This window comes from Zea mays, chromosome 8 (genome assembly GCF_902167145.1).
Source record: "Zea mays cultivar B73 chromosome 8, Zm-B73-REFERENCE-NAM-5.0, whole genome shotgun sequence".
Lineage (NCBI taxonomy): Eukaryota > Viridiplantae > Streptophyta > Magnoliopsida > Poales > Poaceae > Zea > Zea mays.
This window is the reverse complement of record NC_050103.1, coordinates 82,226,911-82,245,497: the sequence shown is the minus strand read 5'-3', so window position 1 is coordinate 82,245,497 and position 18,587 is coordinate 82,226,911. Positions and strand designations below refer to the sequence as shown.

Sequence of the window (18,587 nt, the reverse complement as noted above, 5' to 3'; positions counted from 1 at the left end):
TTGTTGATGACTTTTCCCGCTTCACTTGGGTATTCTTTTTGCAGGATAAGTCTGAAACCCAAGGGACCCTCAAGTGCTTCCTCAGGAGAGCTCAAAATGAGTTTGAGCTCAAAGTGAAGAAGATAAGGAGCGACAACGGGTCCGAGTTCAAGAACTTTCAAGTGGAGGAGTTCCTTGAAGAGGAAGGGATCAAGCACGAGTTCTCTGCTCCCTACACACCACAGCAAAATGGTGTGGTAGAGAGGAAGAACAGGACGCTCATAGATATGGCGAGAACGATGCTAGGAGAGTTCAAGACCCCCCGAGTGCTTTTGGACGGAAGCCGTGAACACGGCTTGCCACGCCATCAACAGGGTCTACCTTCATCGCCTCCTCAAGAAGACGTCGTATGAGCTACTAACCGGTAACAAACCCAATGTATCTTACTTTCGTGTATTTGGGAGCAAGTGCTACATTCTAGTGAAGAAGGGTAGAAATTCTAAGTTTGCTCCCAAAGCTGTAGAAGGGTTTTTGTTAGGTTATGACTCAAATACAAAGGCGTATAGAGTCTTCAACAAATCATCGGGTTTGGTTGAAGTCTCTAGCGACGTTGTATTTGATGAGACTAATGGCTCTCCAAGAGAGCAAGTTGTTGATTGTGATGATGTAGATGAAGAAGATGTTCCGACGGCCGCTATACGAACCATGGCGATTGGAGAAGTGCGGCCACAGGAACATGATGAACGAGATCAACCTACTTCCTCAACTATGGTGCATCCCCCAACTCAAGACGATGAACAAGTTCATCAACAGGAGGCGTGTGATCAAGGGGGAGCACAAGATGATCATGTGATGGAGGAAGAAGCGGAACCGGCACCTCCAACCCAAATTCGAGCGATGATTCAAAGGGATCATCCCGTCGACCAAATTCTGGGTGACATTAGCAAGGGAGTAACTACTCGGTCTCGATTAGTTAATTTTTGTGAACATTACTCCTTTGTATCTTCTATTGAGCCTTTCAGGGTAGAGGAGGCCTTGCTAGATCCGGATTGGGTATTGGCCATGCAGGAGGAACTCAACAACTTCAAGCGCAATGAAGTTTGGACACTGGTGCCTCGTCCCAAGCAAAACATTGTGGGAACCAAGTGGGTGTTCCGCAACAAACAGGACGAGCACGGGGTGGTGACAAGGAACAAGGCTCGACTTGTGGCAAAAGGTTATGCCCAAGTCGCAGGTTTGGACTTTGAGGAGACTTTTGCTCCTGTGGCTAGGCTAGAATCAATTCGTATCTTGCTAGCATATGCCGCTCACCATTCTTTTAGGTTGTACCAAATGGATGTGAAGAGCGCTTTCCTCAACGGGCCAATAAAGGAGGAGGTGTACGTGGAGCAACCCCCTGGCTTCGAGGATGAACGGTACCCCGACCACGTGTGTAAGCTCTCTAAGGCGCTCTATGGACTTAAGCAAGCCCCAAGAGCATGGTATGAATGCCTTAGAGATTTCTTAATCGCTAATGCTTTCAAGGTTGGGAAAGCCGATCCAACTCTTTTCACTAAGACATGTAATGGTGATTTGTTTGTATGCCAAATTTATGTCGATGACATAATATTTGGTTCTACTAATAAAAAGTCTTGTGAAGAGTTTAGCAGGGTGATGACGCAGAAATTCGAGATGTCAATGATGGGCGAGTTGAACTACTTCCTTGGGTTCCAAGTGAAGCAACTCAAGGACGGCACCTTCATCTCCCAAACGAAGTACACGCAAGATCTGCTAAAGCGGTTTGGGATGAAGGACGCCAAGCCCGCAAAGACTCCGATGGGGACCGACGGACACACCGACCTCAACAAAGGAGGTAAGTCCGTTGATCAAAAAGCATACCGGTCGATGATAGGGTCATTACTTTACTTATGTGCTAGTAGACCGGATATTATGCTTAGCGTATGCATGTGTGCTAGATTTCAATCCGATCCTAAGGAATGTCACTTAGTGGCAGTGAAGCGAATCCTTAGATATTTAGTTGCTACGCCTTGCTTCGGGCTCTGGTATCCGAAGGGGTCTACCTTTGACTTGATTGGATATTCAGACTCCGACTATGCTGGATGTAAGGTCGATAGGAAGAGTACATCGGGGACGTGCCAATTCTTAGGAAGGTCCCTGGTGTCATGGAACTCTAAGAAACAAACCTCCGTTGCCCTATCCACCGCTGAGGCCGAGTATGTTGCCGCAGGACAGTGTTGCGTGCAACTACTTTGGATGAGGCAAACCCTCAGGGACTTTGGCTACAATCTGAGCAAAGTCCCACTCCTATGTGATAATGAGAGTGCTATCCGCATGGCGGAAAATCCTGTTGAGCACAGCCGCACAAAGCACATAGACATCCGGCATCACTTTTTGAGAGACCACCAGCAAAAGGGAGATATCGAAGTATTTCATGTTAGCACCGAGAACCAGCTAGCCGATATCTTTACCAAGCCTCTAGATGAAAAGACCTTTTGCAGGCTGCGAAGTGAGCTCAATGTCTTAGATTCGCGGAACTTGGATTGAATTGTAGCATACATGTGTTTATGCCTTTGATCATGTTCATTCTGCATTTTGTTGCTTACTATGGTGCTCAAGTTGTACAAACACTCCCTGGACCTCACAAGTCCGTTGCAAAGTGATGCACATGTTTAGGGGGAGATGTGTTACAACTTGACCCTTTGAGACTAACCATATGCTTGAGTTTGCTTGATTTAGTCTCGAAGGAGAATTGAAAGGGAAAAGGTGGACTTGGACCATGAAAGACTTCCACTGCACTCCGATGAGAGGGTAACTTATTCCAAGTTCATCTCATGAACTCTTATTGCCTTTGTATTCTTATTGAAGATTTTGGTGCGGCAATGGGGTTAAAGGGCCAAAGTTGATCCCGTTTTGGTGCTTCATGCCAAAGGGGGAGAAAATAAAGGCCAAAGAAATAAATGGATCAGCTACCACTTGAGAGATTTGAAAATAGTAGAGTAGAGCTTTGAAAATAGTAGAGTAGAGCTTTTGGTTTGTCAAAACTCTTTCATTGTCTCTTTTGTCAAAAGTTGGCTTCTTGTGGGGAGAAGTAGTGATTATGGGAAAAAGGGGAAGTTTTTGAAATCTTTGATCAATCTCTTTTGGAATGACTCTCTTTATGCTTCAACATGTGTGTTTGACTTAGAGATAGAGATTTGAGTTTGATTTGCAAAAACAAACCAAGTGGTGGCAAAGGATGATCCATATATGCCAAAATTGAATAAAACTCAAATTTATTTTATTTGAAGTGATTTTGCACTTGTTCTAGTTGCTTTATGTTGTGTTGGCATAAATCACCAAAAAGGGGGAGATTGAAAGGGAAATGTGCCCTTGGGCCATTTCTAAGTATTTTGGTGATTGAGTGCAAACACAAGTGCTTAAATGTGAATCTATGCCCATGGATGAACAAAGTGCAAATCACAAGTAAAGGTATGTTTCTAAGCCTTAGTACATTGGTTTTGTGTACTAATATACTTGTCTAAGTGTTAGAAACAGAGAGAAGAAGGAAGAGAAGAGTTGGCTGTGTACAGCCAAAAGGCTGTTTCGGTCTGGGGCACCGGACTGTCCGGTGGTGCACCGGACAGTGTCCGGTGCGCCAGACTGCCTCGGGCGAAGAGGCCGCTCTCGGGAAATTGCCGACGGCGTACGGCTAAAATTCACCGGACTGTCCGGTGAGCCAACGGTCGGCCGAGCCAACGGTCGGCCGCGGATTCTGCGCACGACACGTGGCCGGGCCAACGGTCGGAAGAGGGCACCGGACTGTCCGGTGTGCACCGGACATGTCCGGTGCTCCAACGGCTCCCAGATCTAAAACGGTCGGCTACGCTGTTTAAGGAAGGAAATCGGGCACCGGACAGTGTCCGGTGTGCACCGGACTGTCCGGTGCACCCGACGACAGAAGGCAAGGATGGCCTTCCAGATTTGTTCTCAACGGCTCCTAGCTGCCTTGGGGCTATAAAAGGGACCCCTAGGCGCATGGAGGAGATACAAAAAGCATTCCTAAAACATCCCTAAGCACCAAGACATCGATCTCGCGCATTCGTTTCATTGTGATAGCATATAGAGCTCTTGTGGAGTTGTGAACTCTTTGAGTTGTGTTGCGAGCTCTTGTTGCTACTTGTGTGCGTGTTGTTGCTCTGATCTTTTGAAGTCTTGTGTGCGTTGCTCATTCCCCCCCTTGCTCTGTGTTTCTTTGTGAACTTCAATTGTAAGGGCGAGAGGCTCCAAGTTGTGGAGATTCCTCGCAAACGGGATTGAGAAAAAGCAAGCAAAACACCGTGGTATTCAAGTGGGTCTTTGGACCGCTTGAGAGGGGTTGATTGCAACCCTCGTCCGTTGGGACGCCACAACGTGGAGTAGGCAAGCGTTGGTCTTGGCCGAACCACGGGATAATCCACTGTGTCATCTCTGTGATTGATCTCCTGTGGAATTGTGTTGTTGAGACTCCTCTCTAGACACTTGGCAATTACTGTGCTAACACTTAACAAGTTTTTGTGGCTATAAGTCTAAGTTTTACAGGATCACCTATTCACCCCCCCCCCCCCCCTCTAGGTGCTCTCAACCTCGAAGATAAAAAGAATGAAATTATAATCGAGGGCTTGGAAAAGAAAATCAAAGACCATGAAGCTTCTCTAGAAAAGAAAGATTTCCTACTTCAGACAATGGAGGGTTCATTGGCAGAAGCCCAAGCCGAAATTGCCAGATTAAACGATGAACTCCTTCAGAAATCAGAAAGCTTTGAGCAAGAAAAGAAGAATTTTGATGCGAAGCTTGAAGCCGAAGTCGAGAAAAGTTCGAATCTGCAAAAATCCTTAAAAGAGCTTCAGGACAAGTGCTTGAACTTCGGCAACCGGTGTGTGCAATGGCTGAAATAGGTCTTCAACTCAGTGGGAGCCAGTTCTGAAAAATTTGAACCTTTGGTTGAAGACCTGCCAAGCACCTTCAAACATATTGAGGGCGATGTTGAGGCGCTTGACGAAGTTATAGCTGGGCACAACGACTTCTGTGCCCTGCTAGCTTCTCGCGGCACAGTTGTAGCTTTTATAAAGGCTGGTTACATGCACGGAAAGATTGTAAATAGGCCGAACTTTAGTTTATCACCAGCGGACTTAACTGATATCCTCAGCCTAGCCCGAAGCATTGGAAATAGATTTATAACACAAATTTGGACGAAGGGTGGGCGGGACTTAGCTGGTGACGAAGCTCGGAGTCATCTTAAGCCAGTATTAAACTTATACATGTTGCTTATCTTTTCCTGAGATTACTTTTTACCTTATACTGCTTTGTTGTGTACATGACGATGTGGAAGGTCAATAATCTGAAGCTTGACGAAGACTGATGAAGCTGCTGCACAAAGCTTTAGAGACATTTGAATTATCTTTGTAAAAGATATTGTAATTTAGGAATCAAACATTACTCTGTAAATTTGTCCATACCTTGTAATATATTTTTACCTTTTCAACCGTGTGTGAATTGCTTTGATGTGGACGAAACTTGTATCTTTTGAGCCGAAGGCGAAAACACCTTCCCTTCTTTTCGTGCACAACGAAGCATATCTTTGCTTCTTTATACTCATCGAAGCCTTGTCATCAAAGTCGAAGCATCTGTTTGTACTTTATGTTATGATGATGATGATCCTACGAATGTCTACATGAATGTGTATGAATGCAATGAATGATGTGATGTAATGTGCGAATGAATGTCCAAACACACGCACTCGAAGCCACACCCAGACTCTCCATCCCCTTAGGAACGTCTTTTGAGTCTTGAGCTCTGCATCCCCTTAGGAACGTCTTTTGAGCTTCTTCACCTTCTATTTCGGTGGTATAAGTTCTACATCCCCTTAGGAACGTCTTTTGAACTTCTTCGCCTTCTATTTCGGCGATATAAGTTCTGCATCCCCTTAGGAACGACTTTTGAACTTCTTTGCCTTATATTTCAGCGGTATTTGGCTCTGCATTCCCTTAGGAACGACTTTTGAGCAGAAAACTTACGTTGCGCTCCCTTAGGAATGACTTTTTGTAGCTTTGTCATGCTCTGCATCCCCTTGGGGACGACTTTTTGAGCTTCTCCCTACTTTTCCTCTTTTTTATCTCTGCACTCGATGGTGCATGCTCAGATTTACATTTTACATCCTTTTGGGGGGATTTGGCTCTCATGGAGCTAAATAAGAAAGGAAAAATTACAAGCTATGGCCCCATTAAAAACCTTTCTCCCCCTTTGGAAAGGAAAAGGGTGCCATAGAAAAAATGAAAAAAGATTACATCAAATTACACATAATATCGCCGAAGCTCATCCGCATTCCAAGATCTGGGTATGTCGTTGCCATCCATATCCTTCAACCTGTAAGAACCGGGCCTCAACGAAGATACTACCAGAAAAGGTCCTTCCCAGTTCAGCTGCAATTTGCCTACTGTGTCCGGATTGGCCACTCTCCGAAGCACCAAATGCCCTGGCTTAATATCTTTCAACCGAACTTTTCTGTCATGTCATTTTATTGTTTCGGCTTGATATTTATTGATGTTCTCCACAGCCTGAAGTCTGGTCCCCTCTATAGTATCTTTTGCTACGTGGTAATCAGCTTCGTCTTCTGTCGAAGCTGTTGTTCTTATTGACCCTGCTTTAGCTTCTTCTGGAGTTATAGCTTCGTCACCAAATAATAGTTTGAAAGGTGTAAAACTTGTTGATCTTGATGTGGTTGTATTGTGTCTCCACACTACTTTAATCAACTCATCTGGCCACTTTCCTCTGGGCTGATTGAAGATTAGCTTCATTATTCCCGTCATTATAATGCCATTTGCTCTTTCTACCAGCCCGTTTGACTCCGGATGCCTAACTGATGCAAAATGAATCGTCGTGCCAATTTGGTCACAGAAATCCTTGAACGTTTTAGCATCAAACTGTGTTCCATTGTCCACAGTTATAGCCTTCGGCACGCCGAAGCAACAAACAATATTTTGCCAGAAGAATTTCTGGACTGTAGCCAAAGTTATTGTAGCCAAAGGCTTTGCTTCAATCCACTTAGAAAAATATTCTACAGCCACCACAACATATTTCAAATTACTTTGCGCTAGTGGAAGTGGGCCTAACAAATCCAGGCCCCATCTTTGCAATGTCCAAGTAGGCTGTATTAGCTGGGTGAGAGATGAAGGTTACTTGTGGTCTCTTGCACATTTTTGACAATTTTCACATTTTTGAACTAGCTCTGCTGCATCTGAAGCTGCCTTCAGCCAGTAAAATCCTTGCCTAAACACTTTTCCCGGCAAGGGCCTAGACCCAAATATGAGATCCACACAGACCTGCATGTATCTCCTTCATTAATTCAATACCTTCAGCTCTGGATAAACACTTGAGGAGTGGAGAACAGACTCCATGTTTATATAATTCCCCTTCTATTATCACATATGATCTTGTCCTTGCTTCCATTCTCTGATTATAAGCTTTGTCATCCGAAAGACAATTACCTTGGAGGAAAGATATAATTTCAGTCCTCCAATCTTCACTGTGTACTGGGGAAATTGCAAGCACTGCTCTCTCCATAAGTTCAACCGAAGGTGCTTTTATTGTCTCAAAAAATACTTCCGAAGGTAGTGGGAGCCCCTATGCCGCTGACTTGGCTAACAAATCAGCATGCTCATTTTCCCCTCTTGGAATATTCTTGACAGAAAATCCTTCGAAAGAAACTTCGAGCCTTCGAACTGTGTCCAGATACTTTTCAAGCTTCGGGTCTCTTGCCTTGCTACTTTTGTCAAAGTCGGGTACCATAATCAGGGGTACCCCTAGTACTCCTAAACGTGGCTGGAGAAAATCTTTAAAACAAACCATAAAGACTGGTAAGCACGGTTCAAAGTTAAGGCCTCATCTACCGAGGGACGCGAACCCGTCTCACCCGAGCCCAGCCTCGGGCAAGAACAGTAGTCCCGAACGGATTCACGGCTCGCCCGAGGGTCCCCTCAGGCAGTAGGCGCACCCCCGGCTCGCCTGAGGCAAAGCTCGGGCAAACTTTATCGTATAGCGGCCTCGGCCAATCGCCTTGCCACCGACCGTATCACGTGCACATTTAATGCGGGGATCACCTGACACCTTATCCTGACACGTGCACCTCAGTTGGCAAGGTCGAAATGACCGTAGTCACTTCACCCTTTTACTGATCGTTCTGACAGGATGACGACACTATTCACCCCGTTCAGACCGCTGTGCCAACCACCGGGGTAAGACTGACAACAGTAAGTTACCGCCTCTCCCGAGATCAGCCTCGGGCGCAGCAGGAAGTTTCGCCTCGCCCGACCCAGGCCTCGGCCTCAGCCTCGGCCTCGGGAGGAGGTCTTCGCCTCGCCTGACGTAGGCCTCAGCCTCAGCCTTGGCCTCAGGAGGAGGTCTTCGCCTCGCCCGACCTAGGCCTCGGCCTCAGCCTCGGCCTCGGGAGGAAGTCTTCGCCTCGCTCGACCTAGGCCTCGGCTTCGGGAGAAATCACCGCCTCGCCCGAGACGGCCTCGGACCGACTACGCGAACTGGGAATACAACATTATCCTTCCCCTAGCTAGCCACCTCAGGCTACGAAGGAACAAGACCGGTGTCACATCAAATTACTCCAGTAGCAGGTAATGATGATTCCCGGCATGCGCCCATGACGTCGACTGTCCTCAGCTCTCCACGAAGGCAAAGAAACGTCAACAGGACCTGGGGCCGCACCGCCAGCTACGCTTCTATAGGGCTCAAGCACTTCTCCGCCGGCCATGTTAGCACATAGCTACACCCCCATATGTACAACTGGGTCACCTCCTTGTATCTATAAAACGAGATGCCTAGGGCCTTCACACGGCACGCTTTGAAGGCTTACTCAGACGGCTCACCAAACATCAACGCACTTCAAGGCAAACCTTCTCTCCACAACACTAGACCTCTCAAGAGACCTGGGATCCGTTCCCTCTCTCGCAAAGCTTGTATCCCCTACTACAAGCACCCCGGTGCAAGATAATATAAGCCTCATCCTCCCTCTTGTGTTTCATCTTGCATCAATCCATCCGGGCAGGGACACGCAACATAAAATTCACTAGTCGGTTAAGCCCCCCCCCCCCCCCCGGGTTCGAAACACCGACAGTCAATATGGCCAGAAATGACTTGAGAATTAGTTTTCAGGATGGCCCTTCTTATTCCCATTGCCCTTAACTTTCGAAGCCCCAACAGAAGTGCTTCATATTCAGCAATATTATTTGTACAACTAAAGTCAAGCCTTGTTGCATAACATGTTCTGACTTTAGAAGGTGCTACTAGGACAGCAGCCGCTCCTGCGCCGAAGGTTCCCCAGGAACCATCGCAGAATACTGTCCAAGCTTCGACGTCTTTATTTGTTTCTTCTTCCTGAGCCCCTGGCGTCCAATCGGCAATGAAGTCTGCTAACGCCTGGGACTGAATTGAGGATCTATGTACATAATCAATACTGAACTCGTTAAGCTCCACAACCCATTTTCCAATCCTTCCAGTAGCTTCTCTGTTCCCCATTATGTCCTTCAGGGGCTGTGACGAAGGAACAATTATGTGATATGCTTGAAAATAATGCCGAAGCTTTCTGGAGGCCATTAACATAGCATACAACACCTTCTCCAATTCTGTATAGTTTTTCTTTGATAAACTTAAAACTTCGGAGACGAAGTACACTGGAGCCTGCTTTTTGATTTGGCCATCTAGCTTCTCCTGTACAAGAGCCGCACTAACTGCAGAGTGCGAATCTGCCACATATAAGAGTAATGGAACCCCTGGCGAAGGTGGAGTTAGTGTTGTTAGATCGATCAAGTATTGTTTCAACTCTTCGCAAGCTTTTTGCTGAGCCGGACCCCACTGAAAAACTTCGGCTGACTTCAGTATTTCAAAGAATGGCAGATTTCTTTCTGCTGATCTGGATATGAATATGTTCAATGATGCTAATCTTCCTGCCAGCCGTTGGGCCCCCTTCTTTGTGCTTGGCGGCTCCATCCGAAGGATAGCTTCAATCTTGCTCGGGTTGGCTTCAATTCCCTTCACTGATACTAAACAACCAAGGAACTTGCCCTTCTTCACCCCAAAAACACACTTTTCTGGATTTAACTTCAGGCCAACTTGCCTAGAATTGGCAAATGTCTCTTGCAAATCAGCAATGTGATTTTCTTGCTTCGTGCTTTTCACTATGATATCATCAACATAGGTCAGTACATTCCTGCCTATTTGGGAATGAAGGACCTTGGTTGTCATTATGCTGAAGCTTCCTCCAGCATTTTTGAGCCCCTTAGGCATCCGAAGATAGCAATAGGTGCCACTGGGAGTTATAAAGCTAGTCTTCGGCTCATCTTCCTTCTTCATCCAAATTTGATGATAGCCTAAGTAACAATCCAGTAGACTCATGAGCTCTAAAGAAGCTGCTGCATCTACTAGAGAGTCTATTCTTGGCAATGGGAACTCGTCCTTTAGACAAGCCTTGTTGAGATCTGTAAAATCAATGCACATTCTCCATTTACTGTTGGTCTTCTTCACCATAACATTGTTGGCTAGCCATTCTGGGTATTTCACCTCTCTGATGACACCAGCACTAAGAAGTCTCTTTACTTCGTTCCGAGCACCTTCAGCTTTGTCTTCAGACATCTTCCGAAGCCTTTGTTTTCTTGGCCTGAAAGATGGATCCACATTGAGTGAATGTTCAATAACATCTCTGTTGACACCACAGAGATCATTGGCTGACCAAGCAAAAACATCATTGTTGTTGAATAAAAATCTGAGCAAAGTCTTCTCTTGCTCTTCAGATAGCTGAGACCCCAGCAGTACCCTTTGTTCTGCTATGTCTTCACATAGGAGCATAGGCTTCGGCTGATCCGCCGAAGCAGCCTTCTCTCTTTTGTATTTATACTGCTGATAGGCTTCGGCTCCATCTATGTTATGAATTGCCTTTGAATCTGTCCAGTTTCCTTCGGCCCTTCTGGCAGCTTCTTGACTCTCATGGACAACAATGGGACCTTGTTCCGAAGGTATCTTCAAGCATAAATATGCTGGATGAAGTATTGCTTCGAAGGCATTAAGTGTCCCTCAGCCAATGATTGCATTATAGGGGTACTCCATGTCAACAATGTCAAAGACAACCTGTTCATCAGTCCTTGTGTTGTGGACGAAGCCGAAGGTCACTGGCATTGTGATTTCACCAAGTGCGACAATCTGCCTTCCTCCGAAGCCACAAAGAGGGTGTGTAGCATCATGAATCTTGTCTTCTAGTTCTTGCATCTGTCTAAAGGCTTTAGCAAATATGATATCTGCTGCACTGCCTGTATCAACCAGAACATTATGGACCAGAAATCCCTTGATGACACAAGATATGACCATAACATCATTGTGAGGGTAATCTTTGAGCTGAAGGTCCTCCTGGGAGAAGGTGATTGGGATGTGGGACCATTTAGATTTGATGAACGGTCCCTGCACCCCAACATGCTGCACCCTTCTCTGCGCTTCCTTCTTCTGCTTCTTGTTAGCCGGCTCTGAACTTGAACCGCCTGTTATCGGGAGCACCAGCTTCGTAGCCGAAGGTGCTACGACTTGGTTGTTGAACGAAGCCATCAGCTCAAAAGTGGAAGTGAGTTCACCGGAGGTGGGCGCCAATGTTGGGGACTCGTTCTCAAATGCTATGAGTTAACACTACTAGAAAACCCCCCTTGTAGCTATGCTTTTTTGGACAATAGGCACGCTTTAATTCGTCTCTATATGAATGTACGCACGCTTTCCAAAAACGTGTTAGAAGCGTCTTCATATGGACCGTATCAGACTTTGTAGAAACAATTATCGTAAGCGTATATTTTAGATGAATAGACGTTTCGTAGACACGTTAGATGCATGTTTAGACACATTGATACACTTTTATAGATGCACATATAACATGGGTCTATTATTGTTGTTATGTCATATAGTAACATTTCATTATGTGTGAAAAAATATAGATATGATATTATAGATACATTCATAATTCATGTGTATTACTATAGTCACGTTTTATAGTGACGCTTTATTGCGCATTAAGGAGTATAGAGACGATATAGTAGGTGACACGAATGATGACATGGCAGGTGATGTGGATAGGTGACATGGTAGGTGATGTGGAAAAATGACGTGGCAGGTGATGTGGAAAGGTGACGTGTCAGCTGAACTGGCGAGTGACACATTTTATAGTAATGCCAAAACGCGTGTTAACAAAAGTAGAAACAATACTATAGCCACGTTTGTATTGTGTGCCTACGCATATCAATATGTTATATAGTAACGTCAAAGTGTGTATTAAGACCTGTAGAAATGATTTTGTACATACATCTGTATTTGTTTGTAATAATATAAACACGTTATACTGTAACACTTTATTACGTGACAAAAAAAGATGTTTTCATTTATATATTTATATATATAAATGTGCATCGAGATGAATGTTAAAAAAAATCAAATTATAAACCCTCAATAATATTGCTTTTGGCCTTGGCAAAATATCAAGAAGCTAACTAACTCGATAGCAAACATGTTCAGTAACTGCCAATTGTGTTCACAAAGAAGCAAAGCCAAAGTGGCAATATCATACAAATATCACTTAAAAATTTTAGTAACTACTAGAATCTAACTAATTCACTTTGCAATTATACTAGGCTTCCTATCTAGCTTTGTCCACGCCATCTAGCTTTGTCCATGTGCTGCAGGTACCAACTTGTTGCGGGTACAAGATGAGCTTCTAGCTTGCTTCACCTATGAAGCATGTGTTAGATCAATAACTCAATTTGAAGTTGTTATGGGGACACATGTACTATTTGAAATAAAAAAGAAACTTACATGTGTAATTGGCCAAGGAATAACATAGCCAATAGCATCAATTAGTGTACGAATCTGATTAGATGGTTTAGGTACCTCCTCATCTATAATATTGCCAAGTTCAATATTTTCAATGCCTTCAACAAGAACCCCACAATATTTTCAATGCCTTCAACAAGAACCCCACAATATTCTGGTCCAAGCTTTGCTCTTAATATTTCTCTTTGGCTATCTGTAGTCACTAACTTCCCTTTGGCCACAACTCTGCCTTTGTTTATCTGTGAAATAAGGTAGACTTGCTTTTGTCTCTACAAATTACAAAACATGAACATATGATCTTTTGGTAAAACAACGTCATAATTGGAAAGAAATAAAGCAAATAAAACCACATACTGATTCTGATATGCCCATGCTGGCAGCTTGAACCCTTCGAGTTCTCTATAATAAACATCAAATCATAGCATCACTTAATCAAATTATGCTTTATATTTTAATTGAAACAATAATACAATTAGCTTAGACATACCATGTTGTGCAATATAGGATCACTTGGCAAATCTGTGACTACATTGCCATCAAGTTGTGCCTCCTAAAGGCATAGTTTCACTCAATTATTATAGAAAAAGGAAATTATAAATATTAGATTTTAACAGAGAATGTAGATGAACAGGAACCAATTACTGAACCCTAGAGTTGCAAAAGAAAGCTAATTAATTAGGCAACTAAACAAAAAGGGAGTTTTTAATGCTTTTCACTTAAGTTTATATAGGCTAAATGAGACGGATTAACAACTGAATGAAAGCAGAGTACATGCTACTTCTTCTTAAAAAACTACACAGAATCAAAGAGCAATAAATCAACAGGTGAAAAGAAACTTTGCAAATTTATCTCACATGGAAATCCTTTATATCTCTTCTATTCTGCAAGAACAATCTATATCCAACTACAAGTATTCAAATTTGCAAAATAACAAATTTGAAGCAGGTAACAAAATACAAAAAAATACAAGATACATGTGCATTGGTAATTGAGTAGGCCTTTCTAACATACCTTTGAAGGTGTTTGCTCATGTGGTGTAGATGTATGGACTTGAGTTCGTCCAAGACTTCTATGGACGGATTATTGTTACTGCTGCTCGACATGAACCATGTTCTACAAGCCATTAGCAAGAGCTTGAATATTATTATATAGTAGCTAATGATATTTAATAATTGAAATAAAGGAAGTATACATGCACTTCATTTGTTCGAGAGGTCACGTCAGCATTTGAATCTTCTTGGATGCTACTCGTATCTTTGGCAGCATAATTTTCAGATTTGTCATCTTCAGTGCATTGGTCATAGCTATCACCACCCTGAAATATTTGAACCAACATATTGTTAAAAATATGCTCTTATTCTAGAGAGGGAGGGGGGCCATGGTTGAATGCAAGCTTACTTCATTTTGTAAAGCTTCTCTCATCTCTGGGGTTAAATCTTCTGGATACTTTTTTGACATAAAAGTAAGCCAATGCTTCATGAGACCCCTCACGGATTCCATTTTATTGTCAATTTCATTTACTTTCTCTTGGTACATTCTTTCTTCCTCCGTTTGAATAACAAATGGTAAACCTTGAAAAGCTTGTACTTGACTCCAGTACTTATCATCATAGTACCCACGTGCTTTGAAATCCTTGGCAACAATATCATTGAACACTTCATTGTAATCTTTAGATGAAAGACGATTACCATCGTTGTTCCCTCACCTTTTTTTAAATTCCTCATAAGATGCAGCCTATTGAAACAAGTATATAGGAAGGTTAAGGAACTATACGCTGATCTTTCGAATGTGTTTCTTCTTAAGGGACCTTCGGCAACGAAGTAGGCCCCCAACATTAGCCCCTTCACGGTGCTAGATCGTTTTTCGTAACGAGCTTGATCCATGAAAAATCTTCAAGGCTTTGGAATGCCGAAGGTCCGAAAAACACCTTCCCTGAGCTCGTTGCCGAGAAACAAATAAAGTATTCCGGGCGCGAGGTGGCCCACCACACAGCGGGTAGTGGTCCACCGTTCAGCGGGTGTGGGTGACTGTTCGGCGGGTGCGGGCGACTTGGCGATTCACCTTCCCACCTGCAGCACTATATAAACAGACGGGTAGGTGTAAAGTTACCACAACATTCATTGTCATTGCATTGTTGTGCTGTTGAAAAATTCAACCATAGCCGAAGCTTTTTCACTGCATTCTCGAGCGAACCATCTCTTTTGAATTAGCTTCAGCAAAAGAAAGAGCTTCGTCAAAACTGTAAAAATCATCAGCTTCGTAAAAACCGCAAAAAATTCATCATCAGATGGCGAGAGTACACTCGATTGCGAGGGTGACCCGTGAAGGGGAGGAGACTGAAGCCACTGAGACAGCTCCGATCACCTATTTATAGGCACGGGACGCAACCCGGTCAAAATTACATTTATGTCCTTGATAACTAGTTACAATCATGACACAAATTATCATGGACTGATCGGTCTTTTCCTCTTTAAGTCGATGCAACCCTTTGTCTCAAGGCGTACCATTATGCCGAAGCTCCTTGGTCAGCAGCTTCGTGTGTACCTTCGTGCTATGTTTGATTATACGCTGATCTTTCGAATGTGTTTCTTCTTAAGGGGCCTTCGGCGACGAAGCAGGCCCACAATAGTGGTTTCAATGAATTCATCATTTTATTCAGTTGTTTGACACCATTGCGGTCAAATAGATGACAGTGCTACAGAGGAAGAACAACGTGGCTGAAGTTCGAAAAAGTTTTCTTTTAGGGCTATGAAACCAAATTTTCTCGAGGATTGAGGGGAATAAGAGAGAAAATGATCCAATTCCAAAGAGAATTTCGTTTCTAAACTAGCCCTTAGTAGCGGGGAAGGAATTACGATCTTATTTATGTCTTGTTTAGAATACTTAAATCTAATAGTTAGCTAGCTAATAAATGCTAGGTTTAGGCTAGATAGATTAATTTTTAGTTGTGAGTTAACAATTAGTTGAAAAATTAGTTATCGCATTTAAAATCTCTAACGCCCCGTTTGGATGCCTAGAAATGAAACCTTTTCCAAGAAATAAATTCCAAGAAATGAATTATTTAGAATTCAATCGACTAGAAAGTGATTGAATTTCATTATTTTTGTTTGGTTGTACAAGCAATTGAATTCCTAGAATTAAATTCTAGATGTTGTTTGGATACTTTGCACATGGAATTTTAATACAAACAAGGATCTCTTGACTTTGCATCTGCTTAAAAATGAACATGAACAATTTACAACTATCAGAAACTATTAAGTTCACAAATAATAGTTCCACAAAGGCAAGTCACACATAACATTTTCACAAAGTCATCAAGTTCGCACATAAAAGTTCTACAAAGACATCAAATCTTCACACAATAGTTTCACAAAGTCATCAAGTTCACACACAACAGTTTCACAAAGCCATCAAGTTCGCGCACAAAAGTTTCACAAAGACAAGTTCACACAATCAGTTCAACACAAAGATCAGTTCACATATAAGTTGTTTCACTTCCTTGGCTGCACCATAAGCCACCTCTTACTCCTTTCCATTGGGAATGCCATCATCGACTCAAACTTGCGTGCATTAGAGGTGAGGATGTCATAAAGCTCAAGTTCTATGTCTTCATCAAGTCCCTCAACCTCTTGTAACACGGCAAGAACTTCAGCGGAAGAGGGTAGCTTCGGACCGTCATCTTTCAATGCTGATGTAAGCATGTCAAACTTCTCACACCACATAGAGTTAAATGAATCATCTAATCTTTGTCTTTTTAAACTACTCGAGGAAGATACAGAATATGGAACATCCTTGCCTCTGGTATCATTCTCTTTTGCCATTTCCTTTGAACTTTCAGCTGCTGTTTTAGCACCCTCTCCATTTGCTTGGTTTTTATTGTACACTAGGCCGAGTAGATCCCAAAACTTCACAACCTTATGTCTATATCCTTTTGCTTCCTTATTCCTCTGGAAAAAAATTGTTACAAAGAAACATCAACAAATAAACTTGGAATTGAAACAAAAACTAAACTACAAAAAATGGAATAAACTGAACTGCAAAAAATTGTCTACTAATAAGAAACAAAAAATGAACTACAAAAACAGAACTGCAAATACACTAGGCTTACCATATGCATTATAAAAATAGAAGGGACGAAACTATTGAATTCACATATGCATCAATCAAGCAAAACATCATAGTTGCATTCCCTAATTGCAATTTTCCCAGCACACGAGGAGGCTCAAAAATCTGTCTACTAATAAGAAACATGTACAACCTTATGCACCTAGTTCACCACTGATTCAACTACCCTACGAACTATAGGATCTAGAAAATGAACGGACGACCAAGAACAAACCATTCCTGGCACCTAGCAGGAAAGGGCAAAACACACAGAGAAACCTAACACCGTGGCTAAAACATGGGGTAATCTGGTCAGAATGTGTAAGATAATAAACATACTTGTGTAAGATAATAAAACTGAAAACTTCAATGTACAATATAACGTTGAAAATTTTCTCACCTCAACGTACTCATCCCATACAGTGTCACTATCAACTTTGAGCTTGTTCTTCTCCCAATCCCATCCAAAACCACTAGTGGAAAACAAACCATTAATGATATTGTAGTGCTTATCAAAGGTTTTGCTGCGAGAACTAATATTTTCCTTTGTAATGGTGACATTACACTTCTCACAAACATTCTTCACAACAGTTGTGTATACATGAGACTTCCATCCATTCTGACATCTATCACCTTTATTGTAAAGTCCACAAATGTATCAAGGAGTACCTTATCCATCTCATCATTCCAAGGAACATAGCCCCTTGTTTTCTTGTCCTGCAATCAAAGAACCACACATAAAAAATGTACCAAATGAGGTGGTTAATAAAAAATATATTAAAGCAAGTGCAAACGACATCATCAATGGAAAATGGACCACCCAGGAAACTGTTGAGATAACACTCATGAATAAACTAACACTACGATTTATGGAAGGGGCACGAGATAGGTTAGAGGTGGCGATGGTGTAAGGAGAGGGGTTAACGATTGTGGCGGCGTCGTGTGAGAGGGATGGGGAGGTTGGAGCGGTGGGGTCATAGGGAGAGAGTGGGAAAGAATGAGACCATTAAATTTAATTAAGGGAGAAAGAGTTATCCAACAATATAAATCGTTGATTTTGATAGTGGGTTAAGTCTAGGTATAATTTATTTGGTAGATCTAGTGGAGTTTATGTTTAGAGGAGTAATTTGGTTGAGTGAGTTTTATAAGTTTTTAATTGGTGAATTATATAGTGGTACTGGTGCATTATACCCCGTATAATGGTATAGATAAGAGGGTTTTATGGCTCAGGATTGAAAGAGTTGAGGTCGTGTGTGAGCACCAGGCATATTATCTCTCGGTGACCGTCGATCGGTAATCAGATGACGTGGATCTGAATCAGATGCCGATCCAAGTGACCGGACTCAGGCCCGTTCTTCCGCGAGGCCTCCATTTCACCGAGGAATTTGTCAAAATGGGTCGCTCTATCTTGTCGCTCTGCAAAATACACCGTTTCAAGCTGAACTCCTCAAAGAGGATCGCTTAAGCCTGCTCGTCCGTCAAAATAGGTCACGGGTAATTTTGGGGACCTGGCAGGTGGGCCCGCGAAGCCTTGTGCCGATTATGCCCTTACGACCTCAACGCACGCCGTCTCCTCAACGCACTCCATTCTGTCTTCGCAGCGGCTTACTTCTCCGTCTCGCGCG

General features: G+C 43.0%; 1 protein-coding gene and 2 long non-coding RNA genes across 3 annotated transcripts; all 3 read right to left on the bottom strand.

Moving 5' to 3' along the window:
- Positions 1-12,464: 12,464 nt before the first annotated feature.
- On the bottom strand, positions 12,465-12,922 carry LOC103635464 (uncharacterized). The gene is made up of 2 exons (XR_557390.2): positions 12,841-12,922; positions 12,465-12,756 (listed from the first exon to the last, which is right to left on the bottom strand). It is a non-coding gene; the product is annotated as an uncharacterized lncRNA (long non-coding RNA).
- A 177-nt stretch (positions 12,923-13,099) lies between these two features.
- On the bottom strand, positions 13,100-13,415 carry LOC103635463 (uncharacterized). The gene is made up of 3 exons (XR_002264165.1): positions 13,346-13,415; positions 13,213-13,257; positions 13,100-13,127 (listed from the first exon to the last, which is right to left on the bottom strand). It is a non-coding gene; the product is annotated as an uncharacterized lncRNA (long non-coding RNA).
- Positions 13,416-16,349: 2,934 nt separating this feature from the next.
- LOC103637054 (uncharacterized) lies at positions 16,350-17,685 on the bottom strand (the record flags this gene model as incomplete). The annotated part of the gene is given in 3 exon segments (XM_023300828.1): positions 16,350-16,805; positions 17,363-17,607; positions 17,610-17,685. Coding segments are annotated over 3 exon segments (777 nt in total), but the record flags the coding sequence as incomplete, so codon positions are not given.
- Between the last annotated feature and the right edge of the window lie 902 nt (positions 17,686-18,587).